Source organism: Rhagoletis zephyria, unplaced genomic scaffold, assembly GCF_001687245.7.
Source record: "Rhagoletis zephyria isolate East Lansing unplaced genomic scaffold, Rhagoletis_zephyria_1.1 Rzeph_scaffold_04865, whole genome shotgun sequence".
Lineage (NCBI taxonomy): Eukaryota > Metazoa > Arthropoda > Insecta > Diptera > Tephritidae > Rhagoletis > Rhagoletis zephyria.
This window is the reverse complement of record NW_016161948.1, coordinates 24,556-38,528: the sequence shown is the minus strand read 5'-3', so window position 1 is coordinate 38,528 and position 13,973 is coordinate 24,556. Positions and strand designations below refer to the sequence as shown.

The following is a 13,973-nucleotide window of genomic DNA, read 5'->3' as shown; positions in this document are numbered from 1 at the left end:
GTTATTGTACTTGCCACGTGTAAGCAAAACGTTGAAAATTATTGAAATCGGACTAAAATAACGGCCGATTCTCATATAACGGTAAATTTAAGAAATGCTTGAAACTTCAATATTTCGAAATTGAAGGACGCTAATTTACTCAAAATTGATACACCTCGGCTTACCATCCAGCGGAAGGTTTCGGAAGGGTGAAAAAACATATATTTAATACTTGCGCCGGGTATTTAATGTTCGGCTCCGCCCGAACTTAGACTTTCTTACTTGTTTTATTTAACTCAATTCAAATAAATCTTATTGCTAAAATGCGCCAAGACCCTCTCGTTTGCAAATCTTTCAATTAGTCGTTCGAAAGACAGTAAAGAGCTTTCAAGATAGTTGCCAGATGCTGAGGTGAAAGAATTGCCCTATATGTCTCACGCTCAATCGAATTTTAAATTGTACAAAAATAAGAATAATTTTCTTGCTGGTGGCTTACTGGTGTGTTTTACAAACACAAAGTTTCCTTTCCTATGTTTTAATGTCTAAAATATGGAAACAAGGAAAAAAGTGATTTGTAAAAATTTAGTTTTGGCCCGAAAAACAGGCATTAGGACCATAGTGCTATGGTCAATTTTGGTAAAAAAAAAAACAACTAAAATACATCCATGCATATCTGAAGCTGGTGTGCTGACAAAGACCAATCGCAAGCAACAGATATCCATTACCGTTCGTTCAATGGAGAAGCTGCATTTAATTGGCGCATGGTCTTCCCCCTCAAGTATTCTGCCAATGAAGATATGGTGAGTGAGAAGCTGATAAATATATTTATGTACTCGCATCATTTTTTTAGTTGTTTATATCTTAAAATTTTTTCTTAAGCGAATGCTCATTTGCTTAATGAGCTCTACGCAAAAATGTGAGATTATGATGCGGAGTATTGATTTCAACAAAAAGAAAACACGTTCACATGCATACATACATACGAATACTTCGCTGAATTATGACTTGGGGGAAATGTAGTGAAAATTAGAGCGCAATGAATTAACTTGTTTTCTTTGTTATTTGATATTTTTGTTTAAAAGAGTTTAGCATTAATTAATGGCATGATTTTGCACATAGTAACTACCTGTAGTCTTTTAGAAATATACGCGCTAGACCGTTCGAGATGTGAACAAACTGATGAAATCTTCAAAGAAAACTGCATTTTACGTTAAAATGGATTTTTTTTCTTTTAGTTTTTTTTTAAGTAAATACGCTTAACTTTGCGTATGTATACTCAAAGTACAATCTTATTTATTTTAATTTTTCATCAGGGTTGTATCTTGGTGAGTCGTAGAAAAAAGAAGTTACGAATATACAAAACAAGGTGGTTTCATCGGTCATATACCCAGAAAGTAGTCTGATCTCATTTCTATTTGCTAGGACAATGTCGTTCTGTTGAAAGGGTAGCCGAAGAGCTTACACCGCTCCCCAGTGAGTGTACCCTCAATAATTATGGCTCTCGAAGAGAACCAACTAAGACCACAGAGTGGTTCAAGTCGCGAAAAGGCAGTTAGCGATCCTTCTCNACCCAGTGAGTGTACCCTCAATAATTATGGCTCTCGAAGAGAACCAACAAAGACCACAGAGTGGTTCAAGTCGCGAAAAGGCAGTTAGCGATCCTTCTCGTGCCAACTCGTCGGCAATCTTGTTGCCTTCGATTCCCTGGTACCATGGCCTGGTTACCCAGTACAGTGTTAGCGTGTTTTTGGCTGCCAAAATTTGTAGCGTGTCAAAGCAGTCTCTTACCAACTTGGATTTAATAGCCTTGTTTGAAAAGGCCCGGTTGGCTGCTTGGCTATCTGAAAAGATAACTAAAAATGCGCCCTTTCAACCCTTTTCAAGGTTTAATTTTGCGCGGTTTAAGATTGCGACTATTTAAGCCTGAAACACCGTGGGCCATTTGCCCATGAGAATTGCACGTTTGGTGCTAGGTCCAAAGATACCTGCACCTGCTCTCTCCGCCATGCTTGAACCATCTGTGCAGCAGTGTACGTATCTGAGATCAAGTAAAGGGAGCCGATTTGCCACCATGCTATGGATGCCAATCAATCAGTCTTGAGCTCAAATCCCATTTCCTACCAAAAAGTCTTCTGCAGGCCCACATGGACCGTGCAGCTTTAGCAACCGTTCTCTCAAGATGGGACTTCCAATTAAGTCTCTTATCTAGCGTTATCCTCAAATATATGACCATATTATATAAAAAAATGTTAAGCCCGTTTCTTTAGCTTTAAAACGACGTTAAGATGAAGTTTTTACGATGAGCAGAACCAGAGATATAACGATTTGAGGAAGTACATGATTAGTCAGTATCACGAAAAAATCCAAAGTTTGACAGATCATATCTCCGAAGAAAAAAATAAAAAAATAAAAAATCCTCGAACACGTGTTAGCTTATTTCGTGTATAGAACCCCTAAAACAAATTTAAGCCAATTGAAAGTGTGTCACCAAATTTGGTGTCCGACATGAAAAAGAATGCCTCATATATATTTAAATATTATATTTAAATTTTTAGTTATTCTCTTTACCGTTTCGCGTTTTCATATCCTTTTTTCGCCNTATATATTTAATTTTTTTAGTTATTCTCTTTACCGTTTCGCGTTTTCATATCCTTTTTTCGCCCTCTGAATACGAAATTTACGGTTATAAAGTCATTTTAACTCATTTACTTGCATTTTCGGTTTACATTTTTATGGAAACAGCCCTATGTAGTTTATGCGGAAAGTGTGCCCGGCTGATAGATGCGTTCAGCTTTGAATCCTGGCACCCCAATATCGCGTATAAGCTCAGGGCAGAGAATGGTAGGACAGTGTAGGCGTCTAAAAACTGTTTTAAAAGATCTTTCGAAATATTAAAACATACATATGAAATAAGTATTGTATTTTTGCCTTAAGCATCTTAATATATACTTATTTATTTATATACGCAATACAAAATCACACCATATCGTTTTCATTACCTTATTTTTCCTATTTTTACCACTCTCCAACAGATGGTCATCAAGGTGAAAAGTGGCGTACTTAACGAATACGAAGTAAAGCATCCTGCCGTATTATATCTTCAAGTCTGGGATAATGACTTGATCACAAAAGATGATTTTCTGGGCATGCTCGAGTTGAATCTATCAAACTTTCCAGAGCCTTGCACGAATCGGCGTTTCTGTACGTTGACCAATGAGTTTGCCGGCATTAAGCTACCCGAAACACTGGCACGATTACAAGGCGTGGCACATCGGCGTCGTCCACCGGTGAATTTGTTTGCGAAAAAGCGCGTAAAAGGCTGGTTTCCGCTGCACGGACAAGTCGAGCAGCTGTCTAAGGATAAACGGCTCAAGGAGCAATTGCGTACGCAAACTGTTAAGTTGAAAAATGATTTAATTAATTGTAGAATTGAATTTTAGATGGTTAACTCTTTTTTTACAGGGAAAAATCGAAGTGGAACTGGAGTTACTTACCGAAGCGGAAGCGGCAGCGAGTCCTGTTGGTGTGGGTCGCAATCCACCGAATGCATTAGCCAATCCATCGTAAGTAGTAGTATTACTTTATCTCTATATTTATTACTTTTGTAAGCTGATTTCACTTTACATTTTCACTTCTTTTCACAGACGACCTGATACCTCTTTTAATCCATTAACAAATCCAATTAAGGCATTTAACAAAATTTTACTTCCCGTTCTTATCAAAGCACTTATCATAGTCGGCGTCTGCGCTATTATTATTCTGTCCATTGTGCTATTCTTTTCCAATGTACCTTACAAATTTTTGGGATTGCGTTGAAAGTAAAATATTTATTCTTATTTGTTAAAATAACAACTTTTGTTAATACATTCTTTTTAAATGTACTATCTTAAAAAAAAAATGAGCTTGAACAAACTATTTGCAATTTTATTTTCGATTATGATGTTGATTTAATATTATGTAAATAAAAATATTTTTATGTGGATATTGTGACGATTAGTTTATATAGTTAATCTCGTAATAATTCAAAATACTTTGTAGCCATTGTGTCAAAACGGGGGAAAAAATTTCACAAGAAACACTTGAAATGTTATAAAAAAATGTTGACCAAAATTAAAAAAAAATTGAGCTTTTTGAAAAGTTTTGGGTATGCAATTTTTTAGATCATTGAGTTTTAGTATAGTAAAGCACAAATTGCAAGTGGCTAAGAGATCGCGTTGATTTTTAATAATTTTTTTCGCTAACATCTCGAGCATTATTAAAAATCAACGCGAACACTTGGCCACTGGTAACTGGTACTTTATTACACTAAAATTTAATGATCTATATTTATAACTTTTCTATAAAAAAAAAAAAAAAATAATGTTGGGGAACATTTCTTAAAACATTAAAATTTTTTTTAATTTTTTTTTCGTTTTGTTGAAACCTTAAAATTGTTTTCAACTAGTTATATTACGTAACATTTATTAACTAAAACAGGAGAATCGATTTTCTTCAAAATCGCTACTTTTCTACTTTTTGCACTAAAAAAATTAACACAAGCAAACAAAAATTCAAAAATCGGGCTCAACTGCTCACATGCAAATCTTATTAGCTTTCATTTAAAAAAAATGTATCATATTGAGTGAAAAAGGAAGGGTCCTTGAATCTTGAATTGTTCCAGTTTTGAACCACTGTGCGATGTAGAGATCAAAGGTGGCGCCCATCTCGTACCGCTATTCAGCTCTCAGTGAAGTTGACAGAATCGCTGTTTGAATGACGTCAAACTTATGCTACTCGCTTACGTTTTTTCTTGCAAACTTTCTTTTTGGTTTCTTGCTCGTGTTTTGACATTTCTCTCTCAACTGCACCAGTGTGACGTCACACAAAAATTATTCTCAAAAATCTTCTCTGATCGGCGCAGTCCTATACTCAAACTCTGGTTCTGGTTAGAAATTTTTCTACGGAGCATCAAACCATGGCGCAATGGGTGGAAAGCAATTGCACCTGGTAATATTAAAATTTTCACTGATGGTTCGAAGCTCAACGGTAATGTGGTGGTTTTTCTCGCAAACCCCTACCGTGTGTTGCACATCTTGTTTAACGAACTAGTGTAATGTCTTCCATGCTAAAGTTGCCTGTTAATAAACTCCGAGCCAATATCAATGAAATAGATGCTTTAATTTTCAGAAACAGCCAAGTTACAATTAGAACTGTAAGCTCAGCAACCGGGGGCAAAAGGACCTCGAGGAATGAGAGAGCCTTACTTTAACTTAAAATTTGGATTCTCTCACTTCAATAAGCACTGCGAAAGTTGATGTCTACATTGACACTGATGGCATAGACTTCCGCTTTGCAGATGCTTAGAAAACACATCCCCTCAGTTTTCTAAGAGCCGTTTATGTACCGCTCCAGTGTGCTCGTCTGTCTGGAAACGTTACTCCTAGTCCTACCAATATATGCATTTCAACTCTGGAAAGAACTAATGGGAGCTAGAAGCTTAGCTTGTATTACCTGTTGCTTACCTTTTCCAAAACCCTCTCTCAAGAAATTTAGGTGAGCTCGCGATGCAGCCTGTTCAACTGCAGGCTGCAGTGGCTAAAGATCCACAATTACCTCCAGCGCTGACATGAGAAAGGTGAGTAAATCCCTTGAAATGCAAACACACGCCACACATTGAATCTTTATGAGGGTCCGCCTCACCGTTACCAAAGTAGTCGTCGAACCCCAAGCCATTGCCTCTTAGGCGACTATTGGTCGTACTATTTTGATGTATGTACATCCATTTTGGAGTCCTTGGAGTACATTCCCAGGATTTGCCTACTACACCTTTTCCAACAGTATTTCAGAAAAACACAAATGTATTTCAGAAAAGGGCAATTGTATTTCAGAAAAGGCCAAATGTATTTCAGAAAACCTCAAATGTATTTCAGAAAAACGCAAATGTATTTCAGAAAAATATTTTTAGAATACAGCTATGCTTTTCTGAAATACATTTGTGCTTTTCTGAAATACATTTGCCCTTTTCTGAAATACATTTGTGTTTTTCTGAAATACATTTGAGGTTTTCTGAAATACATTTGACCTTTTCTGAAATACATTTGCGTTTTTCTGAAATACATTTGAGGTTTTCTGAAATACATTTGACCTTTTCTGAAATACATTTGCGTTTTTCTGAAATACATTTGAGGTTTTCTGAAATACATTTGGCCTTTTCTGAAATACATTTGCGCTTTTCTGAAATACTGTTGGAAAAGGTGTAGACGTTTATACACCATCAGCACTCTCGTAGCCTTATGATGCGCTCATACAGAAAGTCGAGCGGCGCCGAGCGAAGCAAGGTGGAACAAGGCGAAGCTGCTGGTGTTCACATTGTTTTCAGTTACAAAACGCTTCTGAAAAAGCTTGCTGCATGAACACTTTCATATAGCTACAGAAATTTGAAAGCTTCACTCAGCTCGGAACGGCTTCGCTTTCTGTGTGAACGTATCGTTAGAGGTGGTCGCATAAACATAAGTCCTCCACAGGAGTTTGTAGTCCAAGATAAGTTCCAGATATAGAAAATATGTTTCCGAATTGTCTGCCGAGATAGATATATGAAATTTTAATGCATAAAAACAAAAGTAACGAAGGAAATGGTTATGATAAAATAATGAAATGTGCATAAAAATATTCACTAATGAAATCGTACCATTTATTCACATTCATACATACCCTGCGGGAAATATATCTAACTATAAGTTAACTTGGAGTTGGTTAGGAAGGAAGTAATAGTCACTATTAACTGCATTTTTCTTTGAGGATAGCTAACTGTAATTCTATGGCGATGACCGCGAAATAGTCAAGGGTAGTTACCACCGCATTAGATATCAACTAACTTGTAACTAACTACTTTTGGACATAAAATATCAATAAGAAAAGCAAAATATTTTTTCTTTTTTTTACTTTTTTATTGGTTTACATTAATTTATTACATTTTATATTTGTTTACATATTCTGCTGTAGGTGGTCCCATATTCGACCTCCGTGAGAAATAACTTCAAAATGATAACATAAAATTTCGATCTTCCTTTTATTTGTCCTCAATTCGAAAAAGTATTTGTGAAGTGCAGAACGAAAGTGTATTTAAAGTAAAATTTTTATGAGGATATTTAAATAGGAACTACGGTAGTTTTCAATTAGTTTCAAGTTAGCCTTTTGTAGCCAACTACAATTTATATATTAATATAGAAATCACTTTAAAAAGCTAACTAGAAGTCGGCTATTTTTTATCAATTCATAATTTTTTTTCTGCAAGGTATACGTGTATATATGTATGTGTAGATATGCAAATGTATTAAGGAAAATAGATACAATTAAAACAACTAAAGCCTTTATCAGCGTTTCAAATGCCAAACACGCGATGATAGATAATGGCGGTGACAATGTCTGGATGCGTCCACAAACAGCAGACTCATCCACAAACTAGAAATAGTTTAACGCAATTAGGCAACGCGTACGGACATCCAACTAGTTGGTAACGGAAATATACACTTGGTGAGCTTTGGGATGTAATAAAAGGATACATACTTTAATATGTATGTATATGTATACTTATGTATGTTTGTGCATGTGACCGATTAATATGTGTGAAACAACTATCGCGCCTTGCCACTAAAAGTTGGGAGGATTTGCATGAGGAAGCCATAAATACTTTATTTTATTAGCATCTACTTATGTACATGTTTACATACTAGAATTACATACTACGCTGCCATTGCCATTGTTGATTTTTTAATTATAGACCGTCAAGCAAATTGCGCAGCGTAAAAAGCAACACTCTGAAGTTGCGAGGACATTGAAAAGCAAGTCGTCAATTGTGAATGACAGACAGGCCAGCGAGTCAGCTTAGCCGTGCAGTCCTTTTGCGAGCGTTTGAGCTCCTTGGAGTATTTAGCAGCAGTGGGTGAATGCCTCAGCACACGCCACTTAAGGGCATCACCTACATAAACGCTTTTTTCTCGTTACGCAAACTACAAATTTAAAGCTTGGCAAATTTGTCGCAACGTCGCATCTTGAAGGTTAGTCAAACGTCGTCTCCGCTGTGACATGGAACGAAAGCGTAAGCAATTTTTTTTTTTTTATAAAATTTGTCCTTTGCGTCCGGGGTGCATACAAATGCGTCGGTTCAAACAAAAAGTGAGCAGTCATCGTGAATTTTAAGTGCAGTCAAAAACAAAAAATGGCGCACACAGGTGCACACATTGTTACGTGCCGAAATTGCAAGTGGTTGTGTGTGGGTGTGTGTGCTTTGCTTCCACCACGAATTCTCCAACGTCTGGTCTCTGCTGCATGCTGCATGTGGCTGTAGCAATATGGCGCGTGTGTTGTTTTTGTTTTTCGTTTTTATGTAGTTGTTGCAAAGCGATGTGCATGCCATTTTTTAATTAATTACGCTAACGGTATTTTTCCGAATAATTTCAGGTGTTAAATTGGCCATAACTGCGCGCTAATAAAATAATCAAAGTGTTAAAAAAACGCTTCCCTGGAAATCCCTGGTGTGCAAGTGTTGCAAAGTGTTCGATCAGCTAATTTCTATTTCTTCTTATTGGTATTTCGCAATTAAAGCTAATAAAAAAATATTTTTGTGGTGTCGTGTGCGTCTGTATTTTGTCACAAAATGTCATTTGAGTCTGCTTTTTGCGGCAGTTGGTATTGAAACCGTAAAAGTGTTGAAGTGTTTCGGAAAAAAACAAAACTTTGTCAAGAACTTTTATCGAATTTCACCATTCACATAGCTAGGGTAAGTTTTTTGTATTCATACGATATCTTAGAAAAAGAGATGCGAGAATATTAAAAAAGATATTAGTAAAGAAAGTAGCGTAATATATTTACACTGCCGGCAAAAAGTATTGGCACAGCAAATTTTTCACAATATGTACATGCAATTTTTTCACATTTTTTCCGCCAATTTTTTATAAAAATGTGGTTCATTCTGCAACAAAAACATAAGAATATAACACCTAAACTTTGTGCAAAACTCGCAAAAATTCAGCGAATTTTCATGCAAATTTTAAACTTTTAATTCGATTTTTTAGAATTTTTTCGAGTATGCAGTTTTGCAGCCCATTCAATTCTAGTAAAAAACTGCAAGAGATTTTTTTTTGTGGAAGTTATTTTGCATTCTTTCCATATATGTATTTTGCATTCTTTCCATATATGTAAATAAAGTATTTTCGAATTTTTTTTTGTATAGAAGAAACTGCGTGAAAAAGAATTGCCAAAAATCAACGGTAAGTCCTTGCTACTGAAAACTTGTACTTTGTTATAATAAAATTGATTGGGCTACAAATCTACATACTGAACAAATTCTAAAAAATCTGATTAAAAAGTGAAAATTGCATTCAAGTTTGCTGAATTTTCTGGAGTTTTGCACAAAGTTTAAGAAATATATATTTATGTTTTTTGTTGTAGAACTAACCATATTTTTATAAAAAATTGGCGAAAAATATTGGAAAGAATTATTCCATATATTGTGAAAAATTTGCGGTGACTTTTTGCCGGCAGTGTTCGATATGTGTAGAAGTTACAAAAAATTTAACTTTTAAAACTTTTTTAATTCAATTTTCTTTTAACTTTTAGAAACTTCCTTTATGTATTTTTTGTCTTTCTTAATTTAATATTCTTTTATTTTTTTAAATGTTTTTTGCTTTTTAATTAATTTTTTTTAGTTCAGTTTCTCTTAATTTTTGATGTTATTGTTTAAAAAAGATACATATTTTTTGTATTTCCTTTAACCTATTTTATTTATCTCTCCTTTTTTTAACTTAATTTTTTTTTCTTTTGTTAATAAATTGTTTTTGTTGTATGCGGTACTCGCCGTAGCCAAAGCGCAAATATCTGTAAATCGTCTGCAAGATCTTTATCTGGAAAACTCCAAGTGCCGTCTTATCGGATATTGTCATTGTTCATGCTTCTACACAATATAAATAGTACATATGTATGTAGGTACCAGCACTATGAATGACTTATAGAGGGCGGTGTTCGTATGTCCAAAGAGGCTTTTACTTCTCATTTGCCAACTCAGTTCAAAGCTAATAAGTTATTAGTATATTTAAAGAACAGTTGATGAACTTAATTCTTCGGCCAAATTTTTGGCATAGTTTGGAATTCAATCGGTATGCACGTTTTATCAGAATAATAACTAGATTTGCAGCCAAAGACTAAGGGGTATTTCATAATGATAATGTTCAGCTTACCATAAAACTAAAAATTTACGCAATTCTAAGTTTTGGAACAAATTTACTTGTTTGGCTGCATACCTGAACGGCTAAAAAGTCGCGTTGATTTTTGAGAATTTTTTTGAGCCTACTTGTTTGGGTTTTTTAATATAACAAGCACAATTTACAAAAATTTGCTTTGATATGTTGCAATTTTGTTGCTGACGGTCTCTCGCATTTTATTTCATAAGAAATTCATACTTATATGAAAAGAAGTGCAAAAATCCCTCGCCGAAAAAAATTCTCAAAAATCAACGCGATTTTTTAACCTATTAAAACTTGCATTTCATTAGACTAAAATTGTAAGGGGCTATAAAACTACATACCCGAAAATTGTCTAAAAATCATCATTATAAAAAAACTTTAAATTTTGATGAAAATTTGTTGAAGTTTCCTAAATTTTGTATAAAGTTCGAAACTGTGATTTACACGGTTTTAGTTAAAGCTTAGACGATATTTTTATATAAAAATTACAACGAAAAAATTAGCTCGAAAAACGTTACGAATATATGAAGAAAACAACACGTGTCACTTGTTTGAGTCACTGTATTAAATATTACTTATATGCCCTGTTGGGAGGTTGTTTTCTTACCTACTGAACCGGGTAGAGAATAAACATATATTGTTTTCACAATGTATAACGCTGTTTTTAAAAAGCTTGTGTCGAACACATAATGCCAAATTAAATACGATGATATCTTTAAAAAGGATATTTTTAATTCATTTAGATATAATATATTATTTGCGTACTAAGAATGTTAAATAGTTAATACCTATTTAATATAGTATAACTTCTACCAAATCACACATACATATCTGTGTCGTACAATTAAGGTAGCTTAATTAAGCTTTTGTTAGAAGGTTTGACTTTGAATTAAAAAATTATTTTTTTTTATATATATTTGTATTAAGCTTCTAGTAAAAGGGCATTTTGAACTATTTAAACGTTAAAATATTGTTTGGGAACCCAATGAAATTTTTCTTTAAAGGGAACGGGCCTATACCGACTTAGGCTAATTTAATTGAGCGGCACAGATATGCATGTAAATTTATATTTGTACATACATATATACATACAAACATGCGCGTATGTATATCCTCTCGTATTGAACACTAATAAGCGTAGGCGCATGACTAATAACTTCGTGAATTGGATATAAATATTGGATTCGATTCTTATCTAAATAATTTGTAATTAATGGTGTTGTAATTAAATAGATAACGGTTGTTTTTCTAGAAAATTTTATTTGCAGTTGCTTATCGCTTTGGTGTGGGTAAAAGTTAACACTGATTTTCGCGTGATTAACCATTTCGCCATGGTTTGAAATAGTTTTACGCATAAGTATGATAAACTGTCTCTAATATATAAAGGGCAAAATAAAACAGCAAAATAGGCAGGAAAAAATAGGGTTCGTAAAAGTGGGTTATCTTCTGGAGATATAGAAATCCGAAGTTAGAAGTGTGAAGAGGGAGCCATGGAATACCTACTGTGAAAGTGTGTCATGAATCAGCCAGATTTAGGCGAATACTCGCAAAGAACCGCGTCCCCTTTGATTATCTGAGAGACTAGCCAAGAAATTGGACAATGAGCAAGGAGAAGTCGCTAAACCTTCGGTCTGATGCTAATTTTCTTTGCCACCCTTCCGCAGAAGAAGTTTTGGTTGATACTACGCGTCGGGATTGCAGCGCCCTCTCCAACATTCTGGACAATCGTCACCTGGCCTGGGCGATAAACGCCGCTCAAACCCTTCAAGTCACCGGGATCCGATGCAGTTACAAAAGGCTGATATCGTGTCGTGCCCTCATTCATGTGGACTGCGTGAGAATGGGTTGTATCCAAAACTTTTTATGGGTCGCCTGGGTTGCGTTCATCCGGTAAGGGCTCTTATGCTTTTCGCTGTTTTTTCTGGATTAATTTTCCTTTATTTAATTTCCATTATTAACCGACTTCACAAAAAGGAGAAGGTTATCAGTTCGTCGGAATATTTTTTTATTTGTTTTTTTTATGTATGTTACCACATTAATGAAAGGTGTTACCTCACAGGTGGTTCCATACTAATTTGGTATAAATATGTTTTTCAATTAAAATACAGTTCATTTTCTAACAAAATCCATACAAACGAAAATTTAAAATTTTGCTAAAAAAACTTTGTTCTTAGAATATTTAGAGGTGTTTTCAGTACGCAGTTTTATAGCCAAATAAGTTTTAGTATAATACCATTTGACCATTGTTTTTACTGACGCGCGTCCACAATTTTTTTCATATAACGCATGTACGCATTTTTTTTGATACCAAAAAATTGCGGAATAAAATTTTTAAAATAAAAAAATCAACGGTAATTTGTAGCTACTCCAAACATTGCACTGATTTTTTCTTAACACTCTAAGAAAATTTTTTATGAACATTTGTTGAATTGTTTTTTTTTTTAATTTGCTACAAAGTTTGAGACTTGCGTTTACATGTTATTAGAGAATAAACTGTATTTTAATTGAAAAATAATGGAAATCAAACAAGTAATGTAAAAAAAAATTAGGACAAGCTTTTATTAGAGGTTAATAAAAAAAGAAAGATCTACCCCCGCATCACCGAACGGCAAAATTTTTTTTGAGTTATTTCTTTTCATTTAAGTAATATCGGTTCTAAATATGAAACAAATCGGACCATAAATACGTATCTATTTTCAAAATATCCCAACTCCTGCCCGTCAATTAGGGAAAACTTATGTGGAGCTTTTCCTTTTCATGTAAGTAATGTAGGTGGGTGCAGTGAATAAACGCGGGCGTTATTGCCTTTTCGAAAGAAAAATTAAGCAAGCGGGCTTTTTTGCCTTTTGCCGGTAGGCGTTATTTGCCCTCCGATAGGGCAATAATGCCCGCGAGCTGCATTTCCTAAAAAATGAAATAAAGTCCGCGGGTGTTATTTCATATTTATTGCGGCTCTTGTCTCCATTTTAGACTACATCCAAAACTAAATAAAAACTAATATGACAACATTGAACTAAATATTGGCTTTCCTTTATTATAAGAAGAAATTAAAATTAACATATTTCAGTGCATATATTTAATACATATTTCTGTATGTATGTATGTTCATATGTATGAAAATTAGTAGATTCCTACTGTGTTCTGCAAAACAATCGGTGCTAAGTTTAAAATGATTGGCCGAGCTTCTCCTCCGAGTGGCGGTGTGTGCCTTAATGTCATACAAACCACTCGACCACGGCTAGATTTATGTTATTCTGCCCTTTACTCATTTTTGTTGTTTCTGAAATTTTCAGCCGCCTCCTCAGTTAAATCAGCCCGTGCGTCATCCACATCACAGTATTTCGGCGGCGCGGGTATACAAACAACCAACTCCTCATCGTTAAAACATATAGAGCATTTGAATTATGTAAGTATATAAACAAATACATTTTCCGGTGTAATAGCGAGGGGGGAGGGGAGGGGAAGCGAGCCTGGTGGCGCTCAAACGCGGCATACACTGTATGCAAAAATAGAGTAATTAGTTTAAAAAACATTCCATTTTATGCAAATGTATGCCTTCAGATCTTAATACAAAATTATAGTTGGTATTTTTCAGTAAAATGAAGGCAAATAAAACAAGCGTGTGTTATTTCCTTTTCTTGGGAAAATAAATCCCGCCGCCGATAGTGCTCTTTCGCAAAGGAAATAAAGCCCGCGTTCTTTATCATGAAACATATCTGAACGTAAATACGGATTCAACTTTTACATTGCATTGTCATCAGGGTCTGCACCACG

The 13,973-nt window shown here is 34.7% G+C and overlaps 1 protein-coding gene across 1 annotated transcript in view; it reads left to right on the top strand.

Annotated features, from left to right (window-relative positions):
• The window catches only part of LOC108371294 (ferlin family C2 domain-containing myoferlin misfire), a 7,049-nt gene extending 3,254 nt beyond the window's left edge, over nucleotides 1-3,795 (top strand). The window contains exons 6-9 of the mRNA XM_017626825.1: nucleotides 659-779; nucleotides 3,012-3,374; nucleotides 3,442-3,542; nucleotides 3,624-3,795. Coding sequence (XP_017482314.1) covers nucleotides 659-779; nucleotides 3,012-3,374; nucleotides 3,442-3,542; nucleotides 3,624-3,795 — 757 coding nt within the window. The remainder of the gene's footprint in view (nucleotides 1-658; nucleotides 780-3,011; nucleotides 3,375-3,441; nucleotides 3,543-3,623) is intronic.
• The last annotated feature ends 10,178 nt before the right edge of the window (nucleotides 3,796-13,973 follow it).